Source organism: Poecilia mexicana, unplaced genomic scaffold (assembly GCF_051168715.1).
Source record: "Poecilia mexicana isolate PSO_F unplaced genomic scaffold, ASM5116871v1 scaffold_5, whole genome shotgun sequence".
Lineage (NCBI taxonomy): Eukaryota > Metazoa > Chordata > Actinopteri > Cyprinodontiformes > Poeciliidae > Poecilia > Poecilia mexicana.
The window spans coordinates 5,019,200-5,033,147 of NW_028263374.1; the positions used below are offsets into that span (position 1 = coordinate 5,019,200).

Genomic DNA, 13,948 nt, shown 5'->3' on the forward strand with positions numbered 1-13,948 from the left:
TTACGTGGAAAATTGATGCTTTTTATTTTTCGAGGCACGGTGAGAGCCAGCTGCTCTCCAGAACGATCTTTGGAACTAGTTACAGCAGCACAAGGCACATTTGAATAGCTAAAACAGTGATTCTGTCTGTTTTTCGCTCGTACTACAACAGGCTTGACTCACGTCTTAGAGACTATTCTCTTGGTTGAAAATTTCTGGCATAATTTAATGGTAATTTACAACCCAGCACCTAGAAATTATAGAGAAATCTTCAGGGAAAAAAATGACAAAATGTCAGCTAAGAATTAAAACAAAGAAAATATCTATAATAAAATTTGTTCATTTAGAACAAAGGAAGCATCTCAACACCTCATTCCCCGCTCCCTTGCAGCTTTAAAATCCCTGCAGATGAGCTAGTGCACACATCTGGCTCTTGGCCACGTGCCCATGCCCCCACTTTCGGCAGGCGGTCCGGGATTTGTGTCTTTGTGGTTCCTCTGCCTGCTGCTGCGAGCGGCTCCGACGCCCTGAGTCACGTTGGTGACGTCCGCCAGCTCTCGCCTCTCAGTCAGGGAGGTCACCATGTGTTCCAGTTTGGATCGGATGGCCGAGTAGTGGCTCCGCCGCTCTTTGGACAGCTCGTGAAAGGCGTCCTTCAGAGAAATGTCCGGATCTGCATGGGGTGCTGGGATCTGCTTGGGGGATCTGTCCTGTTGCGGTGTTTTGGCTGTGGAAGTTGGGCCGAGGCCCTGAGCGTCGGTCTGTGTGTCGCCGTCCGTCACCGAATGGCTGGTCTGGGTCGAGATGTGGCGGGAGGCGGCAGTGGGGCTCGCTGCGTCTTTCTCCGCATGCCGCTCTGTGGGAAGACAATAATTTATGCTGGCGGCCAGGACCTCCTCCTGAATGAGCTTCTGCTCCATCGTGCCCCCGTCTATGGTGGAGGAGTCAGACACTGGGCTGGTTTGACGGGGACTCGGAAAGGAAGGCTCGCGTGACGTATGGGGCTTACGGCTGGGGGTGCTGGTCAGGTGAACTGGCTCAGTGGGCTTCTCTCTGCTCATGCGAGGCGAGCAGGTGGCCAAGTGTTTGATGCTGAGGTGCTCAAGGACGCCGCTGCCTCGGACGCTCTGAGGCCCGCGGGCGTTGATGGGCTGGGACTGGGCGTAGAGGATGCGGAACTCTTCGTCGAACTTCTCTGTTATTTGACCCGAGAGCTCGATCAGGTTGCTGCTGTTCAGTTTGCCATCAGTCCAGTTGAACCTGGAAACAGGAAGAGGATTCATCAAGCTGCATGTTTGAATACAGGAAGACACAAATACTTGAATCCAACAATCGGTGGTAGGCACCACTGAGTATAAAGTTAGCTGCGCTAAAACTAAAGCACTATGCCAAATCGACATTTAGCAGAAGCTAAATGCAGAAGCTAACATTAAGCGATACACCAACATGGTATTTAGCTGACACACCAAAACTGTATTTAGCAGGAGCTAATGCTAAAGTGCTACACCAACACAGTATTTAGCGGTAGCTAACACTAAAGTTACTCGCCAGCATAGCATGTAGGTCAAGCTAACGCTCAAGCTCTACATCAAGTCTTTTCAGAAGCTACAGCCCTCTTAACAGCCAATTTAATTTTCATATTTAACATGTTTTATAATGTCCTAATAACCAAAACTTTAAGAAAGATGTCGACCTTTATTCAACTGGAAGTTTGCAAATTAGTGCCTTAAAATTGATCAGAAAATATGAATTTAGGGGAAGCCAAGTGTGCAAAACATTTTTAAAGTTAGCTAAAGCCCTAAACAAAAAATTAGCTCCGCTATTATTGCATTAGCAAAAGTGTGCCCACTGATGCTTTTCAGTAACACCCTACTTTGTGTTGCTATATCACATAACATACAGTCTGGTTTGTGGACCAACGGTGCCGTACCTGTATGAACCCGTGGCCACTCTGTTCCCATCGATCAGCATGAACCGCTCATGAACTTTCCCGGTGATCCTGGCTCCAGACCTCATGTAGTACGTCGTGCCAGCGACGGTTCGCACTCTCATTTGCTGCAAAGGACCGAGGGTAAAATGTTTGGCTGTGATGCTCATTTGCTGCTCATGTTGTGCCCATAAAGGCACGGCCAGCTAAATCGAAGCAACCACATACCCGCAGGTCATCCAGGCGAACGCCGACGTTCCTGCACATCCTCAGGAAAGCGGGAGCGCATGACTGGTCGAGCAGGATGTAGACGGGCACCCTGCGGTGGGAGCATGCCTCCTGAAGATCCCTAAAGATATCCAGGTCTGTGAGGGAGTCCGTCACTATGGCGATCACCTGCAGTGGAAATAAGAAAAGAAATTAGGAGAAAAAAAAATCACAGAGGCAATATAATAAAATTCCTGTTCGAGCCGCCGCTCGCAAGATCTAGCACATGATTGTGTTTTCATTATTATCAAACACAAGGCCTCATTCAAGTAGGGCTGTGGAGCCCTGTCACACACTCGCGCTGTAATGTGTGTGCACGCACGCGCGTTCATGAGCTTTCTATTGACTGTGATCCGTTGCCATGGAGATCGGCCGTGATGCTTGGTCAGCAAACAAATGACTTTTATACAGAAGAAACGTAGGTGAGCTGGAGGGCTTTCCTCTTTCTTTCTGTGGATTTTTTTTTTTTGGGCGACTGAGATTCGTCTTTTTCACACCGACAAATGGAATTTCGCATGCTGCGGTAAAGGTTGCGTGTCGAGGATTAGACATGGGTGTATCTTCGATTCGAGGCTTCAAACTGGCGTTATTCAAACGCAGCTTGTCAAGAGAGCCCCCACAACCCTGTCCCATTTTTTTGGGAGGGGGTCTGCCGTGTGCGGATGATTTATTTTTTAAGGGACAGAGATGAAGGCTGCTCCTTTGAGCACACCAGTAAACATTGCGGCGATACAGTGAGTGGCTTCCATATACCTACAGAGGCGCTTCACACTGAGCTGTTTAACATCACAAAAGAACAAAAGGACCTCGTCGTACATGAAGGTTCCTACACATTTTCACTTTCAAATCCCTGTGTGGCAATTAAAAATCGGGACAAACAGAATGAATAAATGCTTAAAGACGATTATTTGATCATTTATTGGTGTATTTATTTCATCATTTGTGTGTTTGCTCATGCCATGGCCTTTTCTGGTTTGCTGGTTTGAATGTAGCTTTTGTGCTTACTATAGAATAAAAAGGTAAAAAAAAATTATATTCCCACACTCAAATTACTGGAGTTGTCCTTTTTTGTCGTCATTTTGGAATATAAATACAAAGGTTTACTCTGAATTTTTGGCTTGTGTGTCTACAGTGGTCAGGATTCAAACATGGAGAGTCAAGAAAAACGGTAGGATGTTGACAGAAATATCGGGGTGAACTGATAAATCAACCCAGATTTTCTTCAAACTGGACGATTGGCCAATACTTGCATATGGAACCGATCTGATTCACTTCAGCCAAGTTCTTCACAATCAGCCACTGTCAACTCTAACCTTCTCATTTATACTTGAAAGCAGTTAAAACAACTTTATATTGTTCAGTGTATTTCAACAAAATAAGATGCGACATTATGACACCTGACCATGTCAGTTATAAAAACAAACCAAATAAAAATCGGTCTGGATGGGTGATTGGCTGGAAAACTGCAATTGGTGCACTGGGTTTGAAGGAGACTAATTGATGACTCCGAGGTGATTTAAAATATGAATGTGACTAGGGCTGAAACGATTCCTCGAATGATTCGAGTACCTCGATTACTAAAATTCCTCGAGGAAAATTTACCTGCCTCGAAGCTTCGTTAATTTATGTTTTATTAGTTAGCGCACCGTGTTCCGGCCGGGACTTCATTTGCGTTGCGCGGAGCTCTCACTTCCGCCTCTGAGTTGTTGACAATTGTTGACAAAAGCTAAGTCTCAGCGGCATAAAGTCCAATCTTCAAGATTGGCCCGTGGGGATTTTATTGATTGATGATAATGCCCGACTTTTTATCGTTTTTGGGGAACCAATAAGCATCCTTAAAATGACTGGGGGAATGCCTGGAGTACGGCAGCCTTTCTCCTCCGGGGCTGCTGGTTGAAAGCGAACAGCGGGAAGAGCGCTGAGGTGAGCGGATAGACGGAACAGGGCGGGCGGCTTAGTAGCTGATGCTTACCGTGTAAATGTAGCTTTACCGACGAACCGCACAATAAATTTCATATCCCGGTCTGAAGAAACGGGTGGCGGAGCGCATCGTACATGGCTGGTAGATGAGTTTCTGAGTGTGACCAGTGAAGGTGTCGTAAATATCCCGTGTTGCTTCCCCCCGTGTTCGTCCCCCGGTCTAACGGTTCGTCAGTCCGCTGGTCTATTTCCTCCCCTCCACCCATCTTACGTTCGTTCATTCGCCCTCTCCTCCCACTCCAGGCGGCATTTCCCGTATTTTCAAACCCAAAGCGTGACAGGTTAGGTAGCAAGGTGAGTTTAATTAATCTATTAAACTCACTGAAGATGAATACATAAACTAAAAGCTGGATTGTAGACATTTTTTATAAGCATATTTGTGAGCCTGCCTCTTTGTTATTAAATTCAATATAATTTCAGATTTTTCTATAACTTCTGGTTAACTTAGAAAGTGAGCTATTATTGTTACAGGTTAGTTTTCTAAACTACAAAAAAGCAACTGTTAGGGATGCTCAAATATGAAAAACTGGACTGATATTGATATCTGATGGTAACACCAGTATTATGCCAGATTTACCAATATTTCATTTTATAATTTTTTTTATCCGATTACTCGATTAATCGTAAGAATAATCAATAGATTACTCGATTACTAAAATATTCGTTTACAACAGCCCTAAATGTGACCATATTTTCCTCCTGTTTGCACTTGTTTCTCTAATGTTGCTGATTCTCACACAAAACTACAAACGTTCAACATTCTTTTTGGAAAAAAAAAAAGCCACAACACTGGTCCTCTGTCCTCTACTCGCTCTGCCTCCTGCTGATGCTAAATATGTTGACTTTTCTCCCCATCTATGCCATCTCTGCCTGTTTCATCTGTTTAACTTTTATTGCCAGTTTGTGCGATTTAATGGACCGTCAGAACTGCAGCTTAGGGTCTGCTTATGCTCAATGAAACTGCCAAAATAATTATAAGACCTTAATGCCTGAAGCTGTTCAAAGAGCTTTTCTGTTCGGCCAACACAAAAACTGAGACAACTTCCCTCAAACCTTTGCAATAAGAGATCTAGACAAGCACTGCAAGCTTACTTTGTCAATGCAATATTTTGAAGTTTGTTAAAATAACTCACAGGATCATGGATTTCAGCGCTTTTTTCAGTATATTTCATCATGTTTTTTTAGAAAACATTTTGCGAGTCTGATTAGGGAATGACTAAAATTTTACTTCTCAGTAGTGCTCCACAATACCACCAATTTGCAACATCAGTGTGCACAATATTACTAGAGCAATGTAGAGGTGAGTCACATAGACTTAAAGTTTTATCAGTACTACAACAGTATTTTGCAGTACTATTGTGATAATGATAAAAGAGGCAATAAGAACTATTTATTTAATATTTATTAGGTAACTGTGCAACTGTGAGTCACAGCAATTATAACCCCACCAACATAAATAATGCTCTTGAAAAACATTCCCATTTGTAATGTACATTTTAGGACACCAATCACTTAAGGAAGTCTGGTTTGCATCACTAAACTGCACACGGTAATTGTATTTTCAAACTTATTGCAGTTTTTAATGCCTTCATTGGACAAACAGCGGACACATTTGTAGAACTATCAAACCCGACGATGAGAACAGTTTTTGGGGGTTCGAAACATCATCAAATGGAGTTTATCGGGAGAAAGAAAATTCAAAAATTCTTGCAACAAGAAATTCGTCACGATAAATGATAAATGGTACAATAAATAGCCACACCTAGAACAAAAGTATTCAGAAATCAGGAATTCACACTTCCCGTATCGGCTACGTCTGTTTGACGGAGTCTCAATGCTAGATATCCACAACTGGCACTAAAGGAAGGTGGATTTGTCACAACTAATTTCGCTGTCAATGTGATATCGCTCCAACAATTTGTGTGAGCCAACAAACTGCCCGATTAGTTTTGGGGGATCTGCTTGCACTTCCATGTGAAACTGATCTCATGAATCCCCGCAATGGTCTCAAAAATCAGCTGCATTCTCCTGTGGTTCTGCCAGGACAGAGGGTGGACTGACTGGCCCCACCCACAAGGTCATGTCTGCACATGACTGGTTAACAATAGCCACCCCAACTGTTGCTAACTTAGCAACTGTGTCGCAATGTTTAGCGACTTTCAGAGAAGAGAAAAGAAAAGAAAAAAAAAAGGCCTCAGCAGGTCAGGCTTTCTGAAGATTGGTGATCAGCCCGAAAACTGTAATCGGTCCAAGTTACTGATTTTTTCATTGGATGATTTCCTACCACTATGTAACCTTAAAGATTTTATATGAAGGTGGTAAAGGAGCTGGATAAATGTAAAGGATATTAAGCCAGTGCACTGGATGGGTGGAAGTTTAGGAAAAAGTCTCGAAATGCATACACTTTCCCTGCTCCGCTTTCATTCTCCATACTCGTCCTCACCTTGGAAAAATTCTTAAACTCCACACTTCTTCATAGGAAACCAGCTACAGAAACACGCATAGCACCTGCCTTAAAGGTGCGAGTCAAAGACAAAATGTGTGTTTGAAGCTTCATGGTGAAGCAGGGAGCTCAATGTGTCCTGCAGGTGAGCAAAGCAAGTGGAGGCACATCTGGTACTCAGGTTCCACACAGGCCTGAGGTGCTTTTCCTCCTGCAAGATCCCTGTAAACTGGAAAGTCTCTGTACAAAACCAGAGATTACACTGACGACAGGTCCCATTTAAAACTGTTTTTTTTTTAATCTTTTGAGATAGTACAAGCATGTGGTCTGATATCACTGCTGATTGAAAAAGCTAAAGCTGAATTAATTTATAACAATCAGACATTTGTCTGACTCCATGGAGACAATCTGCAGTATATTTCCAGGAAGGGCTAAAGAGGATTTAGGAATTTCCCTGGAATTTATGTCAAGAGAAAGGTCTGCTTGATTACATGTTATACAACACTGCATAATAATAAGCCTCTTTATATATATATATATATATATATATATATATATATATATATATATATATATATATATACATATAAATATATAATATTCTGCAGCCTTCAGAGCAATATAAAAGAAGTACTGGCACCAGCTGAAAAATCAGGACTTCTAGTAAAATGTGTTTTCAGTTAGAGAATATATTATTTTAATTGGGATTTTTACCTCTTTTGCACTTTTGATCATCCGCCTCGCAGCCTCTTTGCAGGCGTAAATAGTCTCTCCATAGCTGGGCTGGAAGTGAGCCACGGCCCGCGTCACTCCCCGGTAGGAGCCCGCGGTGAAGGCGGGCCATCCGATCTCCAGCAGCGGCGGCTCCACGTCGGACACCTCGGGGAAGTAAGTGACCGAGGAGCAGTCCAACGAGCTGCCGAGCGACTGCTCCAGCTCCTCCCCGTGAACCGAGACGCACCGCGGCGGAGGCACGGCGGCGCTCCGGATCCGCTGGATTTCATCGTCCGACAGAAAGTTGGGAATCTTCTCCCTCTTGAGGAAATCCAGAAAGTTCTCGACCCCGCCGGAGAGCAGCTCCTCCAGAGCCAGCCGGTGCCTCTCGTTGTAGACTTCCTGCAGGTTGACAGCGTCGGCCGCGGAGGGTCTTTGACCCAGCCTCAACGGGGAGTCGTCCAACGTCTGCGACAGAGCCATGGCTGGGACTTCTTCCCTCCGTTAACGGTAGAAGCACAGGTAACGTTCTTACCTCCAGGAAGGAGGAGAAATTTGTATTTTGTCTCTTCCCTCCGTTGCTACCCGTCGAGCCCGCTTATTGGCTGGTGGACGCTGGTCTAGCCTGAATGGCGGCTCTGGGCTCGTCTACTCGGGTGTCAATCTGAGCTCCGGCGGCTCTCATTGGCTCGTTTGGAGGCAAACAAAACCTCTTGTACGGCCCCCTCGCGCTCTGCTGTGGTCCGGTTACAGAACAGAGATCAGAAAAGGCCCGAGACCTCTCACTCTGACAACTTTTCCTTTCAGTAACAGAAGAAACCACGTCCCCGCGTGTTCTCGCATGGTTGACTCTGAACTTGAACTCTAAGCTACAGAGAGGTTAAACTAGCACACTTTTTTTTTTATTAGAAAGACTAAAGACGAAGCCATTTTTAATTGAACATGTGACGACATTTAACGTTTTTGAGTCATCACGATGTTTATCCTCTAAAATGACCTGGAAAAAAAGCATTAAAATGAAAAGCATAGTGACTAGTATCAATGGTTAAATTGACAGGTTAAAGGATTATTCACGACAGAAGAACATTTAATTAAGATAAATTATTTTAACAAATAAATACATGATACATTACATTTATTAAAAATAGAAAGGCATTAGTTTTTCTTACAAAACTACAACATCCTAACTTTTTTTTTTTTTTTTTACATCTGTTTAAATTATTTGTTTTGATTTTTATACAGACGAGACAAAATATAGGACAAATACCTTTTAAAGTTAGCATTTGTTTTCAAGTGTTTACTTTGTAGAACATTGTGTTCTGCTGGCTGCTCAACGCTCTGGAAATTACAAACAGCTGAAATTGTCTGATTTGAATGCCAGGGAAGCTGTGCCGGAGCCTTCTTTCACCCAGCTGACCCACAGACAGCAGCAACAGGTGGGGTAGGGGAAGCGATCTGCCACAATCTTATTTTGCACACAGCTGGAGAAACAAAACACCAAATTATTAATATAAAATAAGAATGCAAAAACAAAAATCAAAGGAGGAGTTCAGTGTTATTTTAGAATAACAACATGGTATTGGTGTCATCCTGAAGGCCTGAATGTTGATATGTACATTAAAAAAATTCATCTTCATGATCTAGAAAATACCTCCAGCCTGGCTTTTTGCTGAGGCATGCAGCTTTTTGATTTATTTATATGTCATAAGTTAACAACTAATGTCATCAGTAGACAGGTCAAACACAGATACTGCTATACAGAAATAAAACAACCAAATTAAATTGACAGATTCATATTCAATTGTATGGAGTCCAATTCGATTATAATACAATGCAATCACATGCAGTTTAGAATATCAAATGTGAAAAAAATTATGCATCTCGACAGTCCAGACGTCGTCTTTCCCGAACGATTTCACAAATCACATCATTTATGCAAAAAAAATATCACAAGTGTTACAAACTGAGGAGAATTTCAATATGATTTTATGAGTACCAAGGTCAACTTCAAGGCCATTACTGTTTTGCAGTGGGGGTTTTTCTTTTACAATACATTAAAAAAAAGCATTTTCAGGAAACAACGTACATCTAACTGAGCTATAAATGAACAATGAGCTATGTTCCACTTCAAACAGAATAACACCATCTATTGAGAAGTATATCAAATGAGACAAAAAGTAAAAGAAATTAAAAATAAATTTAGAGTTGCAGCACAGGTCGTACTCAGGGCCTTGACTGCATGTCGAAAGGCTAATATGTTTTAGAGAAGCTCTGATTGCAGTTTCTAAGGAAAGCTGGATTAAAGAAAGTTTCAGTTCAACCTGAACCATGCAGTATGTTGTGGAAAAAAAAGTCGAAGTTTGTCGAATGAAACAGGACAGCGTCCTAAATAAAGAACCTCAACAGGCTTGTCCTTTCGATGAAAAATGAACATCTAAGTGGTGTGTTCAGGTGGTTTTTATTTCTCCATGGAAATTTGAGAGTTGTATTTAGTTTGACAAAAAAAATAGCAGAGATCAGCTTGATGTTTAAATGGAGTATTAAAGTAAAAACGAAAACAGACTTAAACACCATCTTTGCAGTTCTCCATCTTCACACGCCACACCTTTAGGAAATGCAAATATAATTTTAATCCTAATCTTGGGCAGAGCTGTCTCACACTAGACTCCTTACGCTAGGTCATACTCTTCTGCAATCCTGCTAGTCAGAGTGTTTTTGCTTTAATGGTGGGTGATTCATCTGTCTCATAGATAATTCATCTTTCCCCCCTACCCCTTTCCTGACTGTATACAGCTACAGGCAACTTCTGAATCCGGTAAAGGACATAATGGAAAGGCAGAGTAAATCCATCTTTGTGATACTGGAAGCGTATATAACTATTAGTCCCATGTGTTCTTCTGCTCAGAGTATATTTCTGCCTGCCTGCATGGATGGAGGGCCTACCAGAGCAGCCCAACCACTTGTTACACACAAGATCCTTATATAGATCTATACATTTATAAACGTGTGCCAAAAACTTCAGGGCCTTCTGAACGTTATTGCCACATTATTCTGTGAAGTTGTTACCATTTTCTGTTAAACTATTTAATTTAATTCCGTTTTCACCATCTATTTTGGTGTTATACATAAATTCCAGCTTGTTCCGGCGTGTTTGGGGCCCGCGCGCTCCTCTCTCTATACGGGCTTTTACGCACAGAAAAAAAGGGCCATCAGGGGTCACGAAGGGCCGCGGCCGCGCAAATCATATTTTACAGGGCGCGCATCAGTACAGCAGCTCTAATTTGATTCAAAGGGAAATTATCCTCCTGCGTTTAAACACACACACACACACACACACACACACACACCCACACACACACACACACACACACACACACACACACACACACACACACGGGTAGCGCAGGCTACGGTTACGGCGCATCTGCACAAATTTGCTCTCAAATAATTACGCGTGTGCGTAAAAATGTCCATTTGAGCCGGTGGGCTGACAGGCATGTGCTTTAAATGACAGCTCCCACAACGGTGATACACAGCACACACAGCCCATTAAGGCTTTTTTTTCTTTTCTTTTTCTTCTTCCTCCTCCTCCTTCTAATAAGACACGCATCTAATGGAACACGCATGTTACTTAATTAATGAGATTTTTGGAAGGGGAAACCTTCAGGGCGCATGAATTTAGATCAGATTCCTAATTTAAACAATAAATCCATCAGCACCGCTTCATGAGTTATAAGAATAAACCCAAATGTGCAGAGGGGATCAGTGTGCCTTCCTTTTTTTTTTTTTTTTTTTGGTACAAGCACTCACTCCACTCACACACACATATGCATATATCCCCATCTCATCCCCGCCCCTCTCCAAAATTTTAGATGAAAGGGCTTTTGGATTTTGGATGACGCTCCGCGTCACGTGTTCATAGGAAATACACTCGCTATAATTTTTTGGAGCTCCCTCGTCCTGCGCCGCCGACCATAGTTGTTTTTGCCGTCCTCGTACAGTGGAGCTGACGGCTTTGAGAAGGTAGCGCAATGTAACATACCTTGCTGTGGTCACCGACGGGTTCACGCCAGTTCACTGGGTTCACTTAAGGGGAGCAGCCGCCCCCTCTTTCCTTTTTTTTTTTTTTTTTTTTAAAAACAACAACAACAAAAAAAACTCGACTTCTTCTTCTCAAAGCGAAACGAGCGGAGCCAAAATAATTAATTTATGTATTAATGTCGGATTCCATCTTTCCCACCGCCGCTGCCGCCGCCGCCGCTGAGGTAAGGACTCAACCACTCTCCCGCAGCCCCACGGACGCTTACACACACACACACACACGCCTCGGTATATCCCCGCGGTGCGGTTTCCAAAGTTGTTTACTGAATTTATTTGTCGCCGTTGAATATTGGATTTTGAGCTCGCGCCGCGGTGAAGGCAGCACATATCAAGTCGCCAATGTATAAAATGGCGACAGTAGGTGGAGGAAGGGGGAGTGGAGGATTTTTTGGGAATATAAGGTTATACGGAGCGCCGTCGGCAGGGTCGGCTCCGAGGCGGTGTGTGTTGCCCCCACAACCCGAGCGAGCGGAGTGAAACGGGTTAACTCGGCAGTTTGTTATAGTTGGGCTCCAGCAGCGGGATCTCACCCCCCGTTCTGCCTCTCTATACTATGTGGCGTATCTGCTTATTTTATTGCACAACGCGCTGTGTTTCTCCACTGCGCTTTTTTAGTTGTGAAAGACTTTTGAACACAGCGCGTGCCCAACTCCTACATGTTCGAACTGTATCGTTTTTCTTTTCACTCGTTATCACTTTCTCCCTCACGGCGCAAGGTAGGCCCTTATATCTGGATTCATTTGCTCTTTTTTTTTTAATTCCCGTCTCTTCCTCCTACCAACATGTGCTGCTGCCATACGCGCATACACACAGGGCCGGTCCAAGGTTAGATGAGGCCCTAAACCAGGGGGCGGGCCACGTGAGTAACTGTGGTTATTGTTGATGATCTGATCATTTATGTAAGTGAGTTATTCCCAAAACATATTAATATGTTCAAATATGATTTTACCTTTTACATAAAATTATCACATAAAAATGTGTAAAAAAAAAAAAGAAAAAAAAAAGAAACCTTCAACAACTTGTATTTTAACATTTTTAAATAAATACTTAAGAGTGAAACTGGACACTATTAGAAAAAAATTATATATTATTGTTGCTTGCAAACAATCTCTTATCTTTCACTTATAGAGTACTATTATCTATTACACATAAGTATTGTTTTGGCAGTAAATATCTATCCAACAAGCTGATTAGCATGTAAATATCTATTCACGACACACTTTTTTAATAAGAGCCAGCAATGATGCTCACCCATGCTACATTGCTGCGCTAAACAGAGATACAACAGCATCCCCACTCATCAAAATGACAATTCATGCATGTTTCACATGAGATTTTTTATTGACAAAAGTGAGACCATTTGGAACACCTAATGGGCTGGGTTTGGCTAACAGGCAGTGAAAGAAAAGCTGACCTCTAGCTCATTATACAGCGGTGGTTCTTGGATGTATAGTTGCTTGATGTAAAGTTTCCCTGAATCAATCATCAATGGACAATAATTAAATCCCAGTGTTGCTGGTCTACACACATTGCAGTTTTTATAATTCTTTCAATCTGATGTACTCCTAATGCTAAGGATAAAGCGTAATAGATAATCTGTGTTCAGTGTAAAATGGTCCAGGTTTTGTTGGTCTAAGCATTGAGGGTTTGTATCTACAGATGAGCTAATGCAGTTCAGAGTCCTTTAAAAGAATCAGTTGAAAGTTGAGAATCAGATCTTCAGTAATGTTAGCCACAATATGCATCTGGTCATATTTACAAACTGCATGGCAGGAGGGGGTGGATATTAACACTTTTTATTGAAGTACCTGTACTGCCTCCCCATAACTCAGGGGCGCTTTGGGCAAAATGCCACTGCCTTCAGGGTTCTTACAGATTCTGCGAGGAGAGGTGAAGTTTTTGTTTTGTTCAGGCGGAACCGTAAGGAACAGACTCATTAAAATAGGATTCTGTTGATGTAACTTTGAAATTATGGCTTTCCTCAGTGTTCGTACAGTTTGTACATTTTTAAGCCCGCAGGGTGCCTAGGCAGTCACAAAGTTCTCTTGCATCTCGGGCTGTAAATCAGGGACCTGCAGATATTTTGCAAACTGAAGATTACCACCGAGGCATTAGATTTGCAAATATGAGCCGCTGTAGGTCACATTCTATGTCTGTACATAAATATTGACAGAGCTCTGAGTGCCATGTGTCTCCCTGTGCCTTTAGGGTGCTGACTAATGTGCCATTTGTGAATTGTGTGGGACCAAAGTCCACAGCTCAGGAGACAACCCAAAACTATCCAAGCAGGAGGTCAGACCAGCGTGAATCAGTGGTCTTTTTTTTTTTTTTTCTGGAAAACATCTTAATCACTCAACAGTGTGAGTGATTAAGATCACTCACACACATATATACACAGCTTCACAATCTCTGATCTACGTAATATACACACACATATATATGTGTGTGTATATTACGTAGATCAGAGATTGTGAAGCTGTCTCTGTTGTGTAAGTAGGCGTTTTTGGACTCCAGCTGTGGCGGGCCACAGTCCGGTC

The 13,948-nt window shown here is 42.7% G+C and overlaps 2 protein-coding genes across 3 annotated transcripts in view; one reads left to right on the forward strand and one right to left on the reverse strand.

Moving 5' to 3' along the window:
* On the reverse strand, positions 1 to 11,483 carry sack1d (scaffolding CK1 anchoring protein D). Of its 2 annotated transcripts, XM_088005387.1 has the most exons (6): positions 11,353 to 11,483; positions 7,311 to 8,791; positions 2,135 to 2,302; positions 1,910 to 2,034; positions 989 to 1,239; positions 1 to 835 (listed from the first exon to the last, which is right to left on the reverse strand). In XM_088005387.1, the coding sequence occupies exons 2-6, from the start codon at positions 7,791 to 7,793 to the stop codon at positions 393 to 395; spliced, it is 1,470 nt and encodes a 489-aa protein (XP_087861513.1). In that variant the 5' UTR covers positions 7,794 to 8,791; positions 11,353 to 11,483; the 3' UTR covers positions 1 to 392. The 2 variants fall into 2 exon arrangements, with proteins under 2 accessions (XP_087861513.1, XP_014826951.2); XM_014971465.2 differs by lacking the exon at positions 11,353 to 11,483 and having other exon boundaries at positions 1 to 1,239; positions 7,311 to 8,327.
* zhx3a (zinc fingers and homeoboxes 3a) overlaps positions 11,463 to 13,948 on the forward strand; it is a 19,568-nt gene continuing 17,082 nt past the window's right edge. The window contains exon 1 of the mRNA XM_014971458.2: positions 11,463 to 11,575. The gene's annotated coding sequence lies outside the window, so the exon portion shown is untranslated. The remainder of the gene's footprint in view (positions 11,576 to 13,948) is intronic.

Coding starts and splice junctions, on each gene's coding strand:
- sack1d (XM_014971465.2), bottom strand. CDS start 7,793: ATGGCTCTGTCGCAGACGTTGGACGACTCCCCGTTGAGGCTGGGTCAA. Junction 2,035..2,134: donor TTCGCCTGGATGACCTGCGG/GTATGTGGTTGC, acceptor GGTCCTTTGCAG/CAAATGAGAGTGCGAACCGT. Junction 1,240..1,909: donor GTGGCCACGGGTTCATACAG/GTACGGCACCGT, acceptor TCCTGTTTCCAG/GTTCAACTGGACTGATGGCA.